This window comes from Podarcis bocagei (assembly GCF_964188305.1).
Source record: "Podarcis bocagei genome assembly, chromosome: 7".
NCBI classification, from domain to species: domain Eukaryota; kingdom Metazoa; phylum Chordata; class Lepidosauria; order Squamata; family Lacertidae; genus Podarcis; species Podarcis bocagei.
Window position 1 is genome coordinate 18,132,254 of NC_138132.1, and position 15,899 is coordinate 18,148,152.

Below are 15,899 nucleotides of genomic sequence, written 5' to 3' on the forward strand. Positions count from 1 at the left end.
ATGTATCTGTTCCAATAGGGCACTTGTTTTGCAAAGAGCACACACCAGAGCCTCTGAATACATTGTTCTGCAAGGTCGGAAGTCTATTCCCATGATCATAATCTGTTGCAGCTGCAGAGCTCCCCGATTCAGATTTAGTAACAGTTTCACAGGCTCCCTCTAGGGGAAGAACTTCTATTTGTTCTTTTCTTTTAAAGGCAGATCTAGCAACAAAGTTTCCTTTTTCAGATATTTTGTCAATATTTGTTCCTTTAAAATGCGAAGGAGAACAATGGAGTCACTATGTTTCTCTTCTTTTAACTATCTGTCAAAGACGTTTGTCTCTGGTCAATGAGCTTCCCAATGAACGTCAGTCCTGACACCGGGCTCCCAGGATCAAGACGGTGGAAAATTACTTTACTTTACACTCTCTTCTGCAGGTTTAAACAGTCCGGAAAAAATCCCCCCTCTTCTCCTGCTTCCGAAGGGGGTTCAACAATTTTGAATGATGAAAATTAATCCTTTACAAGCGATTTTCTGAACTCTAGTTTGCCATGTCTTTGCTTTAATCTATCTACAAGAAACGGAAGGCTGACTTCCTGTTTAGACCTTCCCATTTCAGTGCCAAATTAAGATAAATTTCTTTGTCCAATTTTCCTTTCTACTCGCAGGTCATTATTTAAAGTCCAATTGTCCGAAATTAAAGTACTCATGGGTAATTGTTTTAAAAGCCAAATTGTCCCAGGAAAAAGGCAGCGCACTCCGGCAATGGCTGTGCGGCTTCGCTCCACGGAAGAAGCAGTTGACTCTCAGCACCGCGCCACTTCCCCCTCTTCGCTCCGGAGCCCAGAAGTGGGTTCCTTTACGGGTTGGGGGGCACTAAAGGTGCCCGCCGAGTCCCATGGTCACAGGCTTCATCCGCCTGTGATTTTTGAAAGGGTCCCCGCTTCGCCGTAGCAGGAAAGACCCGTTTTCCGTGGAGCTGTTCCCTCCGGATCAGAGGGAATCCGCCATTACCGATGGCGCCACCCCGGAAGTCCACATTCCGTTACTTCAGGGTCGCCACAGAGTGTAACCTGAAAACGCTCAACCTGAAGCGACTTTAACCCGACGTATGACTGTATTGTGAGTTTATGTTGAGAACTGCCCTGAGACTTACAAGCATAGGGTGGCATTACAAATTTAATAAATAATAATAATAATGGCATTCTAAGGTGAGGAGCTGCCACTGAGGTCTCCAGTAGCAGTATTGGATTCAGGTATTCTTCCAAGGGAGTACAAGCCTACAGGGCCTCCATCTTCTCAGGATTCAGCTTCACCCTACTGTTTGTCATCTAGACGAAACTAAACCAGGGACCCCAGTCCAGGGTTTGACCTGTGGACCCTGAAACCCGCCCCCCATGGGAATAATTGGCCCCCTGTGGTGATAAGTTCCTCGCCCCTACCATATTTATTTATTTTTATTTCACAACGTTTATAGGACTCTTCTGATTGTTGTAAAACCTCTAGGCAGCTTGCAAACCTTAGGGAAGGCTTGTCCATATATTCAGTTCTGATTGCTGTGGGAGAAAGCAGGATCAGTGAATTTATCTTTTAATTTTCGTAGCAGGTGGGCTTGTACGTTGGCTCCCCTGGCCCAGTGAGTATGACCACTTCTTTGACCTCCTTGTGTAATATCCCCATTTTAACTTCTTTCTGCTGGGTGGATACACTCACGAGCTCTTGCTCGATTTTCTTGCAAGTTGGAGCTTTCTGACTGGCATTAACAATTTCCCTCCCCCCCCCCAAGTCCAGAAGAATCTGCTTGAGACTATATTCCTTGTGCAGGAATGAAATTTGTGTAGCGGGAATCAGTGTGCTCTGAGCTGACCCGATGCCTCCATTGAAATGCATAGATTAGTGAAAACACCACACAAAATACGTTCTGTTAAGCAAAATTGTACGCAAACGTGTACATTTGGAGGACTAGCACTAAAATACTGATTCATTTCCACGAGGACTTTTTTGAAAATTGCAAATGCGAAGTTTCAAAATTGCAAATGCGAAAATTGCAAATGCGAAGTTTCAAAATTGCAAATGCGAAAATTGCAAATGCGAAGCTTCAAAAAATGACAAGCTGATATTGACAGATTTGCCTATCCCGAACTACAAATCCTCCCTAACGGGAATAGGGACTGGGTTATTTATTTACCATCCAAAACATTTATAACCTGCTTTTCCTGACCATATTAACTCAAAAGCTGGGCTTGTTGGAACAGGGATGGGGCAAGGGAAATGTGTTGGCAACGTCAGGGGATGTTTGGGTTGGCCATGGTCAACGGCAAAGCCAGGCGTCTCCCAGCCGTGCTGCCTTGCCTCGTCTCGCCTCACCCAACAAGCACAGTACTGCCACTGCCTTCACCCCACCACTCACAAGCTACTTCTGCATGCTGGCTTGGGCTGATGGGAGTTGAAGTCAAACAACATCCGGAGGTCGCAGGTTCCCCATCCCCACTGGGCCCTCTTTGCTGTAATAAAGGTAAAGGTACCCTTGCCCATACGGGCCAGTCTTGACAGACTCTAGGGTTGTGCGCTCATCTCACTCTAGAGGCCGGGAGCCAGCGCTGTCCGCAGACACTTCCGGGTCACGTGGCCAGCGTGACGAAGCTGCTCTGGCGAACTGGCACCAGAGCAGCACACGGAAACGCTGTTTACCTTCCCGCTATAAAGCGGTACCTATTTATCTACTTGCACTTAAGGGTGCTTTCGAACTGCTAGGTGGGCAGGAGCTGGGACCGAACGACAAGAGCTCACCCCGCTGCGGGGATTCGAACCGCCGACCATGCGATCGGCAAGTCCTAGGCGCTGAGGTTTTACCCACAGCGCCACCCGCGTCCCATCTTTGCTGTAATAGTTTGGTAATAAACCAATTTCTTTGGAGAATCTGTGGTCACCCACGTGTTGCCCACTGTAAGCCCCATCACCCCTGGCCATTGGCCATCCTGAATGGGGCTGCCAGAAGTGAGAGGCCAACAAAATTTGGAGGACCACAGCTTCCCTATCCTTGGCACAGGTGGAAGCACGCCTGTTCACCAATGATTGAGTGTCATGGGATACCTGCAACAACTTGGGTTTCTGTGAACAGGCTTCTTTTTAATATGAAAAGGGAAAGAGTATAAATTACAATTAGAGGGAGGAAGATGCGTTTCTCTCATCCATCCAAACACGTTTTATAAATATGCATGTGTGTGTGTAGATACACAAACACCCCATCACTGATATTTTAAAAGCTGGGAAGAGGAGGTGCCATTTGTTTTCTAAAAAGAAGTTTGTGGAAACAAAACCAACAATTCTTTCTTTCTTTCTGTAGCAGGGCTCTGGCTACTCTGGCAGTCCAGGGGCTCGTCCTTACCCTCCTCCTCCTCCTCCCCAAAACGGCTACCCTGGCTCGGTGAGTATGAGAAGTCCTTTTCTGTCTTCCCTATCTTCTCATAGAAACCATGTGAGCCGTCTGATCCTAGTCCTACCGATTTCCATGTCATCCCTCTGTCCAAACAAGTGCTGCCTAGGACCCCAGCCCAAAGCTTTGGGCAAGAGTCAATAATATAGGCTCACCAATCAGTGATCCACTGGGTTGCCAGGCCAGAGGTATCCCAGACCCTGAGACTTCAGGCCCCAAACCTGAAATCTAGGGGTGGTGAAATATTGCTTGAGGGATTCCATGTCAGCTACAACTCCTAAACAGATCTACCTGAAACCAACAAGCATGTTTAACACTGAGGTCCAGCACCGAGGGCCTTCTGGCGGTTCCCTCACTGCGAGAAGCCAAGTTACAGGGAACCAGGCAGAGGGCCTTCTTGGTAGTGGCACCCTCCCTGTGGAACGCCCTCCCACCAGATGTCAAAGAGAACAACAACTACCAGACTTTTAGAATAAATAAAAAAATTCCTTCCAGTAGCACCTTAAAGACCAACTAAATTAGTTCTTGGTATGAGCTTTCGTGTGCATGCACACTTCTTCAGATACACACACGAAAGCTCATACCAAGAACTAATTTAGTTGGTCTTTAAGGTGCTACTGGAAGGAATTTTTTTATTTTGACTATGGCAGACCAACACGGCTACCTACCTGTAACCAGACTTTTAGAAGACATCTGAAGGCAGCCCTGTTTAGGGAAGCTTTTAATGTTTGATGTATTACAGTATTTTAATATTTTTTTGGAAGCTGCTCAGAGTGGCTGGGGAAGCCCAGCCAGGTGGGCAGGGTATAAATAATAAATTATTATTATTATACGCCTAGGGATTGCTTCCAAGAATAAGACTGTGTTTAAGGTTCAGGGCACCTAAGCAGTTTCATTTCTGATGCGGAAACAAACAAGACCAGATGACATTTTGTATTTGTATTTTTCTAGGATGACGGTGGACAGAGTGTTGACGCATGGGTAAAATAACCTTTATTTACATGAAGTTGCGAATTCTCCTTGCGCCGGGTCTCAAACAGATGTTTAGGTCTGTGCACCAGCCACAGCTGACTCCTGAACCAATTCAAGGGGAACTGGGAGTTGCTTGAGTTGGGCTGGGATAGGCCTGGACGACTGTGGACCTGTCTGGGTAGCTCAAAGCAATCTGGGGTTGTCGGGGGGAAGGGCATCGAGTGGGAAGCAGATGCAAGCACTGGGCAGGGAACTGGCTGGATTTTCCTGGGAGAAGGTAGCCTCTTTGAGTAACCAGTGCCTCTTTCCTTTCTAGTGGGAAGAGCTCATCAACAGTGTAGAAGTAAGTATTGAGAAGGGTCTTCTTTCTCTGGCTTTTTCATACAATCTCAGTGCTGAGAAAGAGGTTAGCTGAACAAAGAGAAGGGAAGTTGGCTATTGGGGTAGATTGTGTGTTTATTTGAGCCACTCCCATCTAGCAGGCAGCATGCCAATACTTGTATCAAGATTACCTGGGTCCAAATCTCAGCTAGGAAATTCCCTGTGTGACCTCTTGCGCAGGCAGGTCTACCTCACAGGGTTGACATGATGATTAATAGGGAGGATTAGTTAGCCTGTCCTGAGCTTTTCGAAGGAAGGCAGGATGAAATGGAACCACCTTCTTCTTCTTCTCCTCCTTCTCTTTCTTCTCCTTCTCTTTCTTCTTCTTCTGCAATCACTTGTAGCCGAGTAAGATTGTCTTCCATAAACACGGTTTTAAAAGTGAGTCCGTAAGTGACTGTGGAGGCCAATCCTGGATCTACACGTCCTTCCACAGTAAGGATACAGTGGTACCTCAGGTTACATACGCTTCAGGTTACAGACTCCGTCAACCCAGAAATAGTGCTTCAGGTTAAGAACTTTGCTTCAGATGAGAACAGAAATTGTGCTCCAGCGGTGCGGCGGCAGCAAGAGGCCCCATTAGCTAAAGTGGTGCTTCAGGTTAAGAACAGTTTCAGGTTAAGAACGGACCCCCGGAACAAATTAAGTACTTAACCTGAGGTATAGGTTTCCGGATGGGAGTTGATCATGGTGAAGGTTTGCCAAGCGTGCCTTCCTCTTAGCACGTTTCTCCCTTTCGTCCTGTGTTCGAGTGTCTTCAGAACTCAAGACACCTTTGGTAAAGGCTGTTCTCCAATTGGAGCACTCACAGGCCAGTGTTTCCCAGTTGAAATAGTATATAAGTGAATGGAAACCATCCCTTTTTAGCACTGCTGTTCAGGATTTTCTGGAACTGTTATTTACATAAGAAAAGACCATGGGCTTCAAGTGAATTTGTGCAATGATTATTTTGTCCAGTCTCTGGCCAAGGCCCTTAGATTCCGCAAGCAATTCTTTCTGGGGGTATGTGCGTATGAGGCTGAGCTTCTCATTTCTCTTGTGAAGCCAACAGAAAGAAATGATGAATTTTTACATGACTACTATTATTACTACTACTACTACTAATACTGCTATTATTTGTAGAACGAGTTCAGCGGCAAAAGACAAGTGAGTATAAATCTCATTTCTCCAATTGTGAAAGCTGTAACTTGGGGAGGAAAATTGTCCATATAAGTAAAATGTCTTAAGACTTTATCAGGCTGGTAAGGGACTAAACATTAAATGAAAAATAATGGAATGGGAATCTTGATGTGGCTGGAGGACTTGCAGCCTTCCTTAGATTTGGATGCTACTCCTGGAGCTGTGTGCAAATGGAATTTTCTTGGGGGGTGGCCGACACTTTTTTCAAGGGGGAGAAAATAATGCACCTCAGACATATTTTCAGAAAATGCATCTTCTGATACATTCTGTTCCAGTTCTATGGCCTAAACTTGAAACTTGAAAAAGCCCATTGTGTGCTTAAGAATCAGTGTGTGCTAAGGGGTCAGGGTGCCTAGGCAAGTTCTTTTCTGATACTGAAACAAACAAGGTCAAATAACATTTGCATTTTTTTTCCTTTTTGTAGAGTTCTTCGCAGTCAAGCCCAGGACTGGTAAAATACATTTTGTTCAGTTAAGGTTGTCATTTCTGTGTCAAGCTGGCACTAAGATTGTGGTCCCTTTGATTCTAATTCAACTCCCAAGCCTAGAATTGTGCTCTAACAATGCACTCCTATGCATAACCTCAGAAGCAAGGCTGTCTGCACACTGTACCTTTAAAGCCCATCCAAAGCACCTTCTTTTCCTTAAGAATTCTGAGCACTGTACTTTGTTAAGGCCTTGCTGGGAATTGCATTTCTGTGAACGGCAAACTACGTTGAGTGCGCTTTAAAGGTATAGTTTGCACACAGCTTAAGTCCCATTGTTTTCAGTGGAGCTTATACTCAGGTCAGTGTCCATAGGATTCTAGGCTAAACATACATCCCAATACACAATCCTGTGCATGCCTATTCAGATGTAAGACCCATTGAATTCAATGGACCTTGTTCCCAGGAAACTGAGTACAGGATATCACCCACAGAGCATCAAAGGAAAGCCGTGAGAGGGAAGTATGAGGACTAGTAGTCTATTTTGGGGAAAGAGATGGAGTAGGTACACGCATAAAAGACCCATGAGTACAACCCAACAAGAATTTGTGATGAATCCCCATTGAAAAAGCTCTATATACGAATAGCTAAGAGTCCTTTGGTTTCAACGGGTCTTAGTTGTGACCTCCTTTTTGCTGGGCTGTGGCATTAACTGTTTTAATGGTCATCACAGTTTTGTGCTATTGTTCTTGCAAGGGTGCGATTTTGGGAAGGGTTGCTGGGACAAACATGAAGAAATGCATTTACATCTGGGATCTACCTGACCCCAGGACCCTTCCGCTGACATTCTAGATGGAGCAACTGACCCCCTGCCCTCGCCTCTGCTACGCAACTTGCTAGGTGAATGTGGAACCATGTGATATTCATGTGCAAATTGGTGCTGTGAACCAATGCTGTCTGGCCAGTTCAGGTGTTGGATTTGTACACATACAACGCTCACGAGATCTCTGACCATTGAGCCAACTGGCTCCTTTCAGGAGGAGCCTGAATTCAGCTTCTTCTTTTGCTGGAGCCGGACAAGAAGATCCAGTCTCTTTGAATAACTGATGTCCCTTTCCCTTCTAGCTTGCAGGAATATTTGGAGGCAGGAGAAAACAAGTAAGTATATGGAAGCAGCTTTTTTCTCTCTTTGGCTGTCTTGTATAATCTCAATATCTAGTGAAACAGGGGTTAGCTGAAGATGGAACATAAGTGTACACAAACCATTGCTTTTTACTCGGGGCCTGCTTAAACATTCAGCGGGATCAAGACCACCGACATTAATTGCATTTGTGCAATTAATATCATGTCTTAGAATCATAGAATTGTGGAGCTAGAAGAGACCCCTAGGATCATCCAGTCCCCTGAAATGCTGTCCTATACGGGAATCGAACTTGCAACCTTGGCACTTTCGGCACCACGCTCTAACCAGTTCAGCTATCCAGTCTTGTTTGGGGCTACGTCTCTCAGATGCTCAGGCAATTCTTGCTGGGGATATGTGTTTATGAGCCTGAGATTCTGTGCCATTTATCATATCGAAGCCAACAGGAATGAATAATGTCTATTTTGTTTTGTTTCTGGCCCTGACCACGGGTGGCGATGAGCGACAGAAGTCTTATTTCTCTCAATTGTGAAAGGTGTAATTTTTGGAGGGGGAAGTGCGCATATAAACCTGTTGAAATATATAAAGATTACGTTGGGCTAATAAGGGTTAAACATTTAAATGAAGCATAATGGGATAGGACTTTTGGCTTGAACTGACTATATGCAGCCTTCGTTAGAAGTGCAGGCTGCTACTAGACTGTGTGAAGATGCCAACTTGATATAGAGTAGGGAGACAAATTTACAAAGTGGGCTTCTTTTTCAAGGAGGAAATGATAAATCTCAAAAAAAAAAAAAAATCATGATAATCTCCCCCCCCCCGAAGGAACCCTGTCTCAGCTCTGTGACCTAAACAGGTTTACTTGGAAGTAATAAGCCCATTTGGTTACAAAAAATAAATGTGTGCTTAAGAGTCTGTGCACCTATGCAGTTTATTTTCCCATGTGGACACAAACCAGATCAAATAATATTTTTATTTTTATTTTTTGTAGAGTTCGTCAAACAGAAACCAAGGATGGGTAAAATAACTTTTGTTTTCCTGAGGCTGTGATTTCTGTGTCAAAATGCCACTGAGATCCTAGTTCCCTTGATTCCGATGCTGCTCCAAAGGCCATGTGTGCTTAGAACCATGCTCTAACTATGCTATCCTATGCATATCGCCTTGGAATTAAGTCCTACTGTGTTCAGCAGGGCTTATTCCCAGGTAAGCATCTATAGGATTGCATCCTTAATATATGAATTGCTGCACAATCCTATGCATGGGTGCCTGCACAGACAAAAGGCTGCGTACACGCCATATATTTAAAGCACATTCAAACCACATCTTTCCCTGTCAAAGAATCCTGGGAATTGTAGAATTAGGTTTTACCGGAAATTGTAGCTATGTGCTGAGTAAAGTTTTGTTCCCTGGACTCTTTGGTGGGGAACGTGTGCTTTAAATGTATGGTGTTCAATGGGACAGCAAATTGGGGTATAAAATTTTACCCTCAGAGCATCAATGGAAAATCTCAAGAGAAAAACGTAAAGGCTAGTGGTCTGTAGAGGGGAAGAGATGTGATAGGGACAGGCAAGAAAGATCCAGTGTGCACATACATAATGAGAAGTAGTGGATATAACGCATCACAAGAAATAAAAGGTACAGTGCTTCATGAAGAGCTCCCCTTATAAAAAAGGCAAAATGTGAGCTTCCTATCTCTTAAGATCTAAACTGATTTCCATGAGACTTAGCTATGACTTCTTTCTGATGGATTTAACTTGCCTTAACTGCTTTGATGATTGCTGCGGTATTAAGTGTTCCACCCGTCCTATAAGACTTCCCCTCTTTGCCCAATGGTAGGGCTGGCCCTGGCTATTATGTGGTGTAGTGGTTAAGAGTGGTAGTCTCGTAATCTGGTGAACCGGGTTCGTGTCTCCGCTCCTCCACATGCAGCTGCTGGGTGACCTTGGGCTAGTCACACTTCTTTGAAGTCTCTCAGCCCCACTCACCTCACAGAGTGTTTGTTGTTGAGGAGGAAGGAAAAGGAGAATGTTAGTTGCTTTGAGACTCCTTTGGGTAGTGATAAAGCAGGATATCAAATCCAAACTCCTCCTCCTCTTCTTCTTCTATTGAATACAAAGTAGGAAAGCTGCACAGATTAAGACAGGATGGGGAGGCAGGGGCGCCAACTTGAATAAAATATTGTGGGGGGCCAGGTAAACCCCGCCCCACATAATCACATGATGCAGTGCACACAAATCATTTGAATGGGAATGCCCATCAACTTTGTAGGGCCCCGGCCCCTTCAAATATTTTATGGTGGGGAACAAAGCCCCCACAGCCTGTAGGAGTTGGCTCCTAGGGTGTGGTGTGGGTGCTTTCCTGCCCAAGTGGTTCAGGATATATGAAACCCCAAAGCGAGAAAGGCAGGGGTGGGGGAGTTGCAAGGAAAAAGTGAAGGCAGCAAATAGATGAGAATCCCCCCTTTTCCTTGGAAGAAGTTGCCATAGAGGTTCCAAAATGCATGGTTGTGTGAGGCATTTCCCATCTATATGCCACTTACTGTTACAAATAAATTGTGAAGCAGTTTACGAAAACACACACAAAAAAGCCTTTCTGAATAATCTATGTTTCTCTCCCCCCCCCCCCTTCTAGTGGCAAGATTTTACACCAGTAAGTATGCAGAAGGGTCTTTTTTCTCTGGGTGTTTCCTATCACCTCGATATCTAATATTGAAATGGGTTAGCTGAATGGAAAGGTGAAGTTGAGTATTGGGCCAAATTACTAGCATGTCACAACTTGAAGCAAGAAACTGCAAAACATGTCACATGAAGCTGTTCTGGTTAGAAGATGATGATGAACGTTACTAAATGTATTACCACCCATCACCAGCCAGTCCCCGAATTTAAAATTCATAACTTAAAAGCAATTAAGGTACAGTATAGCATGAGTCCTGAAAGCATACATCACAAGGGTCAAAGGCCAAGATGAAGGGATGCATGATTTATCTTAACATATGTGAACATTAAGAGGAAAGCTTTGTTCCCGTTTGGCTTTGGAATAGGACATTCCTAGACCAAATCAGACTGGGATATTTTTTTCTCCTTGGTTGGTTGAAGGTGAAGAGAGAAGAAAACTTTGTTCTTTGCTCTTCAGTTAGGATGTTGTTCATCACGCCATAAGCTGTAATATAAAATCAGCATCATAAATGAATTAGGCAGGATTCTTTGAGAAACAGAGAGTTAAATTGGAATGATCCTCTAACTTGGGAATTGGCAGACTTTAGGCCAGGCTTCCTCAACCTCGGCCCTCCAGATGTTTTGAGACTACAATTCCCATCATCCCTGACCACTGGTCCTGCTAGCTAGGGATCATGGGAGTTGTAGGCCAAAAACATCTGGAGGGCTGAGGTTGAGGAAGCCTGGTTTAGGCTGCTGGGATCTACTTTGTTTTTACTAGAATCGCAGGAGCCACCAAACAGAACCAGGCACCAAAGACATGCACTTAGAAATACAGTCGTACCTTGGAAGTCAAACAGTTTAGTTCCCAAATGTTTTGGCTCCCAAACGTCGCAAACCCGGAAGTGACTGTTCCGGTTTGCGAACTATTTTGGGAAGCCAAATGTCCGATGGGGCTTCCAATTGGCTGCAGGAGCTTCCTACAGCCAATCAGAAGCCACACTTCGGTTTCCGAATGTTTTGAAAGTCGAACAGACTTCCAAGGTACGACTGTAACTCCACATCTCAGAATTTGTTCTGAGCAGTAGTGGTCTGTGCAGAGAGGCAAGGGCACCGTATTTTTTGCTCTATAAGACGCACCAGACCACAAGATGCACCTAGTTTTTGGAGGAGAAAAACAAGGAAAAAAAATATTCCGAATCTCAGAAGCCAGAGTAGCAAGAGGGATCGCTGCGCAGTGAAAGCAGCAATCCCTCTTGCTGTTCTGGCTTCTGGGATAGCTGCACAGCCTGCATTCACTCCATAAGACGCACACACATTTCCCCTTACTTTTTAGGAGGGAAAAAGTGAGTCTTATAGAGCAAAAAATACGGTACTTACCTGACCTCTTATTGCCAGTGTACTTGCACCTTACTTGGAGACTGCAAGGGAGAGGGGAGAACTGTGTGATGCAAACAATCCAGCTGAGCAAACCTGGAGCTCCTGCCAACCTCCCTGCCACCTCAACCCTCTCCCTCCTGGTAAGACACAGCAATGCCATTGGCAGGAGGTCCGGTAAGCACTGTTCTGCTTCCACTTCTGGCTCCTCCCGGTTCTGAGTATAACTGCACACCATCCTTCCACTCACAAATCCATCCCTGCCTCCCCCCCCCCATCCCAGCTTCAGGTTTCTTCATTTCAGCAGTTTATGCCAAGTGACTGTGATAAGTCTCCTTTTTTCTGGTTGTGAAACTGTATGTTCTGGAGGAGAAAGTGTGCACATGCAGGGGGAAATGTGCAAAGGTTGTATCAGTTTAATTTCTCATGCGGAAGCCAATAGGAAAAAAATAACATCTATTCCCCCCTCCCTTCCTTCTTGTAGCTTGGTTGGTTCGGCAGAAGGAAACAGGTATGCCAGGTTTCGTTTCTTTGATTGTATTCTCTTCTCCTTGTCCTTTCTTTGGACCAGCACCTTGAATATGTGAGCTTATGATCCATCCCTTTCATATTCATGCACATGGACACACAGAAAGAATTATTGAGTCCTTTCTTTCCCTCTTCAATTATTGGATCTAAGTTAAGCATCTATAATCCTGGGTACAATGCCTTGTGCTAAGGTTGCTACTTACATATCACAAAAAAGATGATACAGACCTGCATTATTTATTTGTAGAGTTGGAAATTAGAGATCATTTCTCTAATTTATTTGTAAAGATCATTTATTTGTAGAGTTGGAAATTAGAGATCACAATCTTGGGGAAGATTGTGACCAGGTGGCCTGTGTGTCTGCTCAGTCTGATGTCTGTGGGCTACTTCAAAATATCTGCTTTCCCTTTTAACAGTACTTTTTCTTTAAACTGGACTGGACTGGTTTGAGAGTCCCTCAAACAGAAGATTGAAAGGCAACAACACAGCAAAAATACAAATTCTGTAGTTTTAAAAGACACTGTATGCAACATATTGCCACTACACTGGTACCTCGGGTTACATATGCTTCAGGTTACACACGCTTCAGGTTACAGACTCCGCTAACCCTGAAATAGTGCTTCAGGTTAATAACTTTGCTTCAGGATGAGAACAGAAATTGTGCTCCGACGGCGCGGCGGCAGCAGGAGGCCCCATTAGCTAAAGTGGTGCTTCAAATTAAGAACAGTTTCAGGTTAAGTACGGACCTTCTGAACGAATTAAGCACTTAACCTGAGGTACCAGGTCAAGTTAATTGTGCCCCCCTTTTTTAAAACAAAACCCCCCTGAAACTGTAATTTTGGAAGGTAAAAGAGCACATACTAAAGAGAATATGCAAAGATCGTATCAGGCTAGTAACAGGCGAAACAATAAAATAAATACAATAGGGTGAGATTGAAGTTGATGGACTTACTTTTGTAGGCCTTCCTTAGATGCTAAATTAGAGTTGTGTGCAGATGGCCTCTTAACACTTGATAAAGTGTGTGCAGAAAATTCTGCAAAATGGCCTACTTTTCTGAGCTTGGGTGGGTGAGAAAAAAATAAATCTCAAAAACGTTCTTGGAAAAAGAATCTTCTGAGGAATTCTGGCTCAGCTCTATGACCAAAACATAATAAGCTCTTTTAATTTTATTGGGGGTTGCTTCCAATAACTAAGAGTGTGCTCAAAGATCTGTAAACTTAAACAGTTTCATCTTTGATGTGGAGAGCAACAATATCAATTAACTTCTTTCTTTCTTTTTTTGTAGACTGATGACAGCCCAAATTGGGTAAAATGTTTTGTTTTTATTTTTTTTTAAAATGTACCTAGCATTGTGATTTCTGCATTAAGTTGACACTTATATCCCAGTCCCCTTGATTTCAATGCAGCTCCCAAGTTATATGTGCTTATAGGTAAAAGGTAAAGTTAAAGGATCCCTGGACAGTTAGGTCCAGTCCAAGGCAACTATGGGGTTGCGGCGCTCATCTCACTTTCAAGCCGAAGGACCTGGCGTTTGTCCACAGACAGCTTTCTGGGTCATGTGGCCAGCATGACTAAACCGCTTCTGGTGCAATGGAACACCGTGATGGAAACCAGAGCGCACGGAAACACCGCTTACCTTCCTGCCACAGCAGTACCTATTTATCTACTTGCACTGGCGTGCTTTCAAACTGCTAGGTTGGCAGGAGCTGGGACAGAGCAACGGAAGCTCACTCCATTGCGGAGATTCGAACCAATTGCACTCTAACAATGGAATCCTACGTATTCCCTCTCAGGATGCATATGCAATAAATAGATAACTAAAGTAAGCCCCACTGAGTTCAATGTAACTTAGTCCAAAAAGACATTGGGTGTAGAATTTTACCTTCGGAGCGTCCCAGAAGAAAATTTTCTAGGCTAGTGGTCTGTTGGCAGATGAGACAGGCACAGAATATGCACCTATACCTTAAGAAAGAGTGGGCACAACACAATGATGTGTGACAAATTCCCATTTAAAAAGCCATAAGAGAGAAACCAGGGCTGTGTACACATTGCCATTTACTCTGGCTTGATTGTACCCCCGCTGCTGGTTTTTGACATTAGCCACATCCCCCTATCTGTCCTGTAGCTTCTTGAGATATACTGCCATTTGATGCACCTCCTCTCAAACCAGCTTTTATCCGATTTGAAAATGGCAGCCACATGCCCTTTGCACCTAAGCTGGGCTGTTTAGATTTTGGGGCAGCTGTTGTGAATGCACAGGTGACAGCTTACTGAATAGGAGTGAGGTAGTGGGCTTAAAGCAGCAGGGATGCCAAACAAGGAATGCGCATTGGGTGAAGACATCCCGGCCTCCTCTTTAGCGTGTACAGCAACATGCTAATGTGACCTGAAACACAGTGGGTGGGTGGGAAGAACCTCGCTCCATTTTAAGTCGCTAACATGTACGAAGCAGGAGTTGTTACTTCCTTCTCTGGTGGGTCATGGTGCTATTTGATTTCACGATTGCCACAGTTTTAAGCTCATCGTTATTCTTGCAGGGCTGCTTGGGGAGAGTTGTTGAGACAAACATGGGGTCTACCTGACGCCCAACACCCTTCTGCTGAAATTCTAAATGGGGGAACTGACCCCTGCCTTCCTCCAGGGATGTCCTAGGACATCTTGCTAGCTCAGTGTGTGGAAGCATGCAATACTTACGTGGTGCTGTGCACAACGTACACGGCTGATTCCACACATGTAGCGTCCTTGAGATATTTATCCTTAGAGCCAACTGGCAGCTTTGGAGATGGAGAGGCTGAACTGAGGTTCTCCTTTCTCATATTGTTGAAGATCCCACCTGGCTTTCAGGTGTGCATCACAGCCCTTGCTGTACGAGTTGCTGGATTGGGGCCTTAGGCAGGTCTTGCTATAGACATTTTCCTGGCTGAGGCAGAGCACCAGGTGTGTGTCTCTCCCTCCTCTACCAACAATTTCTACCTTTTTGTGACACCCAAGACCTGACGTCTGAAGTGGCTACCTCACTTTGCCTAAAGTTATGAATGGCCTAGCTGTAGAACACAGAGTAGGTGGGTGGGGCAGGTCCCCATGTTGCATTTTTGGTTCTGGATGTGAGTTTACCATCTTAACCCCATGTCTGGAAGCTCTCCTCTTTGAATAACCTACATTCTTTCCCCTCCAGATGAAAAGATTATTTGAGATGCCGGTAAGTAAATGGAAAGGATTTTCTTCTCTGGTTGTTTCATATAATCTTAGTGCCCAATACTGAGACATGTTAAGCGGAATGAAAAGTTGTAAAGACAGCCACTGGGCTAAGATATATATACTGTATATATTTAAAGTCTGGTATACCAGGCAGCATGTCAAGACCTGAAGTGAGATGACCAGGATCCAAATCTGAGCCACAGTACTCCCTACATGACTTCTCTCTTAGCCTGGTCTACCTTAGAGGGTTGATGCAATGAACCCTCTTCATTGAAGAAAAGTGAGATAAAAATGTAATAAACCTTGTGGCGGTCACACAGGGTCCCTGGACGTTTCACCGTCTATTGATCCCTGTGCCACCACTTTATTTCTCGCTGCCACCACCCAGGCCCTACCTGGTACAATACTGAGTCCAGTCAGGTTTAAATTGGGACATAAACTTCTGTTTATTTATTGCAGTTTAACAAGCCTGTGGTTTCATAAATGGTATCGGTCAATTACAATCATAGGGTGCCTATCCAGACCTACAACTTCCGCTACCTGCTCTCACTCACTAAACCACCTCTCAGATATTTACTTGTCTTCCTAGCTCCTAACTGTTCCTGACTCAGCTTATTTCGCTACAC

General features: G+C 44.5%; 1 protein-coding gene across 6 annotated transcripts in view; it reads left to right on the plus strand.

Annotated features, from left to right (window-relative positions):
* LOC308590116 (uncharacterized protein) overlaps nucleotides 1-15,899 on the plus strand; it is a 34,920-nt gene that overhangs the window by 7,270 nt on the left and 11,751 nt on the right. For 5 of the 6 annotated variants that reach the window (XM_081199813.1, XM_081199815.1, XM_081199816.1 and 2 more), the window contains 12 exons: nucleotides 1,586-1,618; nucleotides 3,329-3,409; nucleotides 4,370-4,399; nucleotides 4,707-4,733; nucleotides 5,894-5,917; nucleotides 6,375-6,401; nucleotides 7,500-7,532; nucleotides 8,507-8,533; nucleotides 10,147-10,164; nucleotides 12,031-12,057; nucleotides 13,361-13,381; nucleotides 15,251-15,274. In XM_081199813.1, the coding sequence (XP_081055939.1) occupies nucleotides 1,586-1,618; nucleotides 3,329-3,409; nucleotides 4,370-4,399; nucleotides 4,707-4,733; nucleotides 5,894-5,917; nucleotides 6,375-6,401; nucleotides 7,500-7,532; nucleotides 8,507-8,533; nucleotides 10,147-10,164; nucleotides 12,031-12,057; nucleotides 13,361-13,381; nucleotides 15,251-15,274 (372 nt within the window). The remainder of the gene's footprint in view (nucleotides 1-1,585; nucleotides 1,619-3,328; nucleotides 3,410-4,369; nucleotides 4,400-4,706; nucleotides 4,734-5,893; nucleotides 5,918-6,374; nucleotides 6,402-7,499; nucleotides 7,533-8,506; nucleotides 8,534-10,146; nucleotides 10,165-12,030; nucleotides 12,058-13,360; nucleotides 13,382-15,250; nucleotides 15,275-15,899) is intronic. The other variant, XM_081199814.1, reaches the window with a different exon arrangement.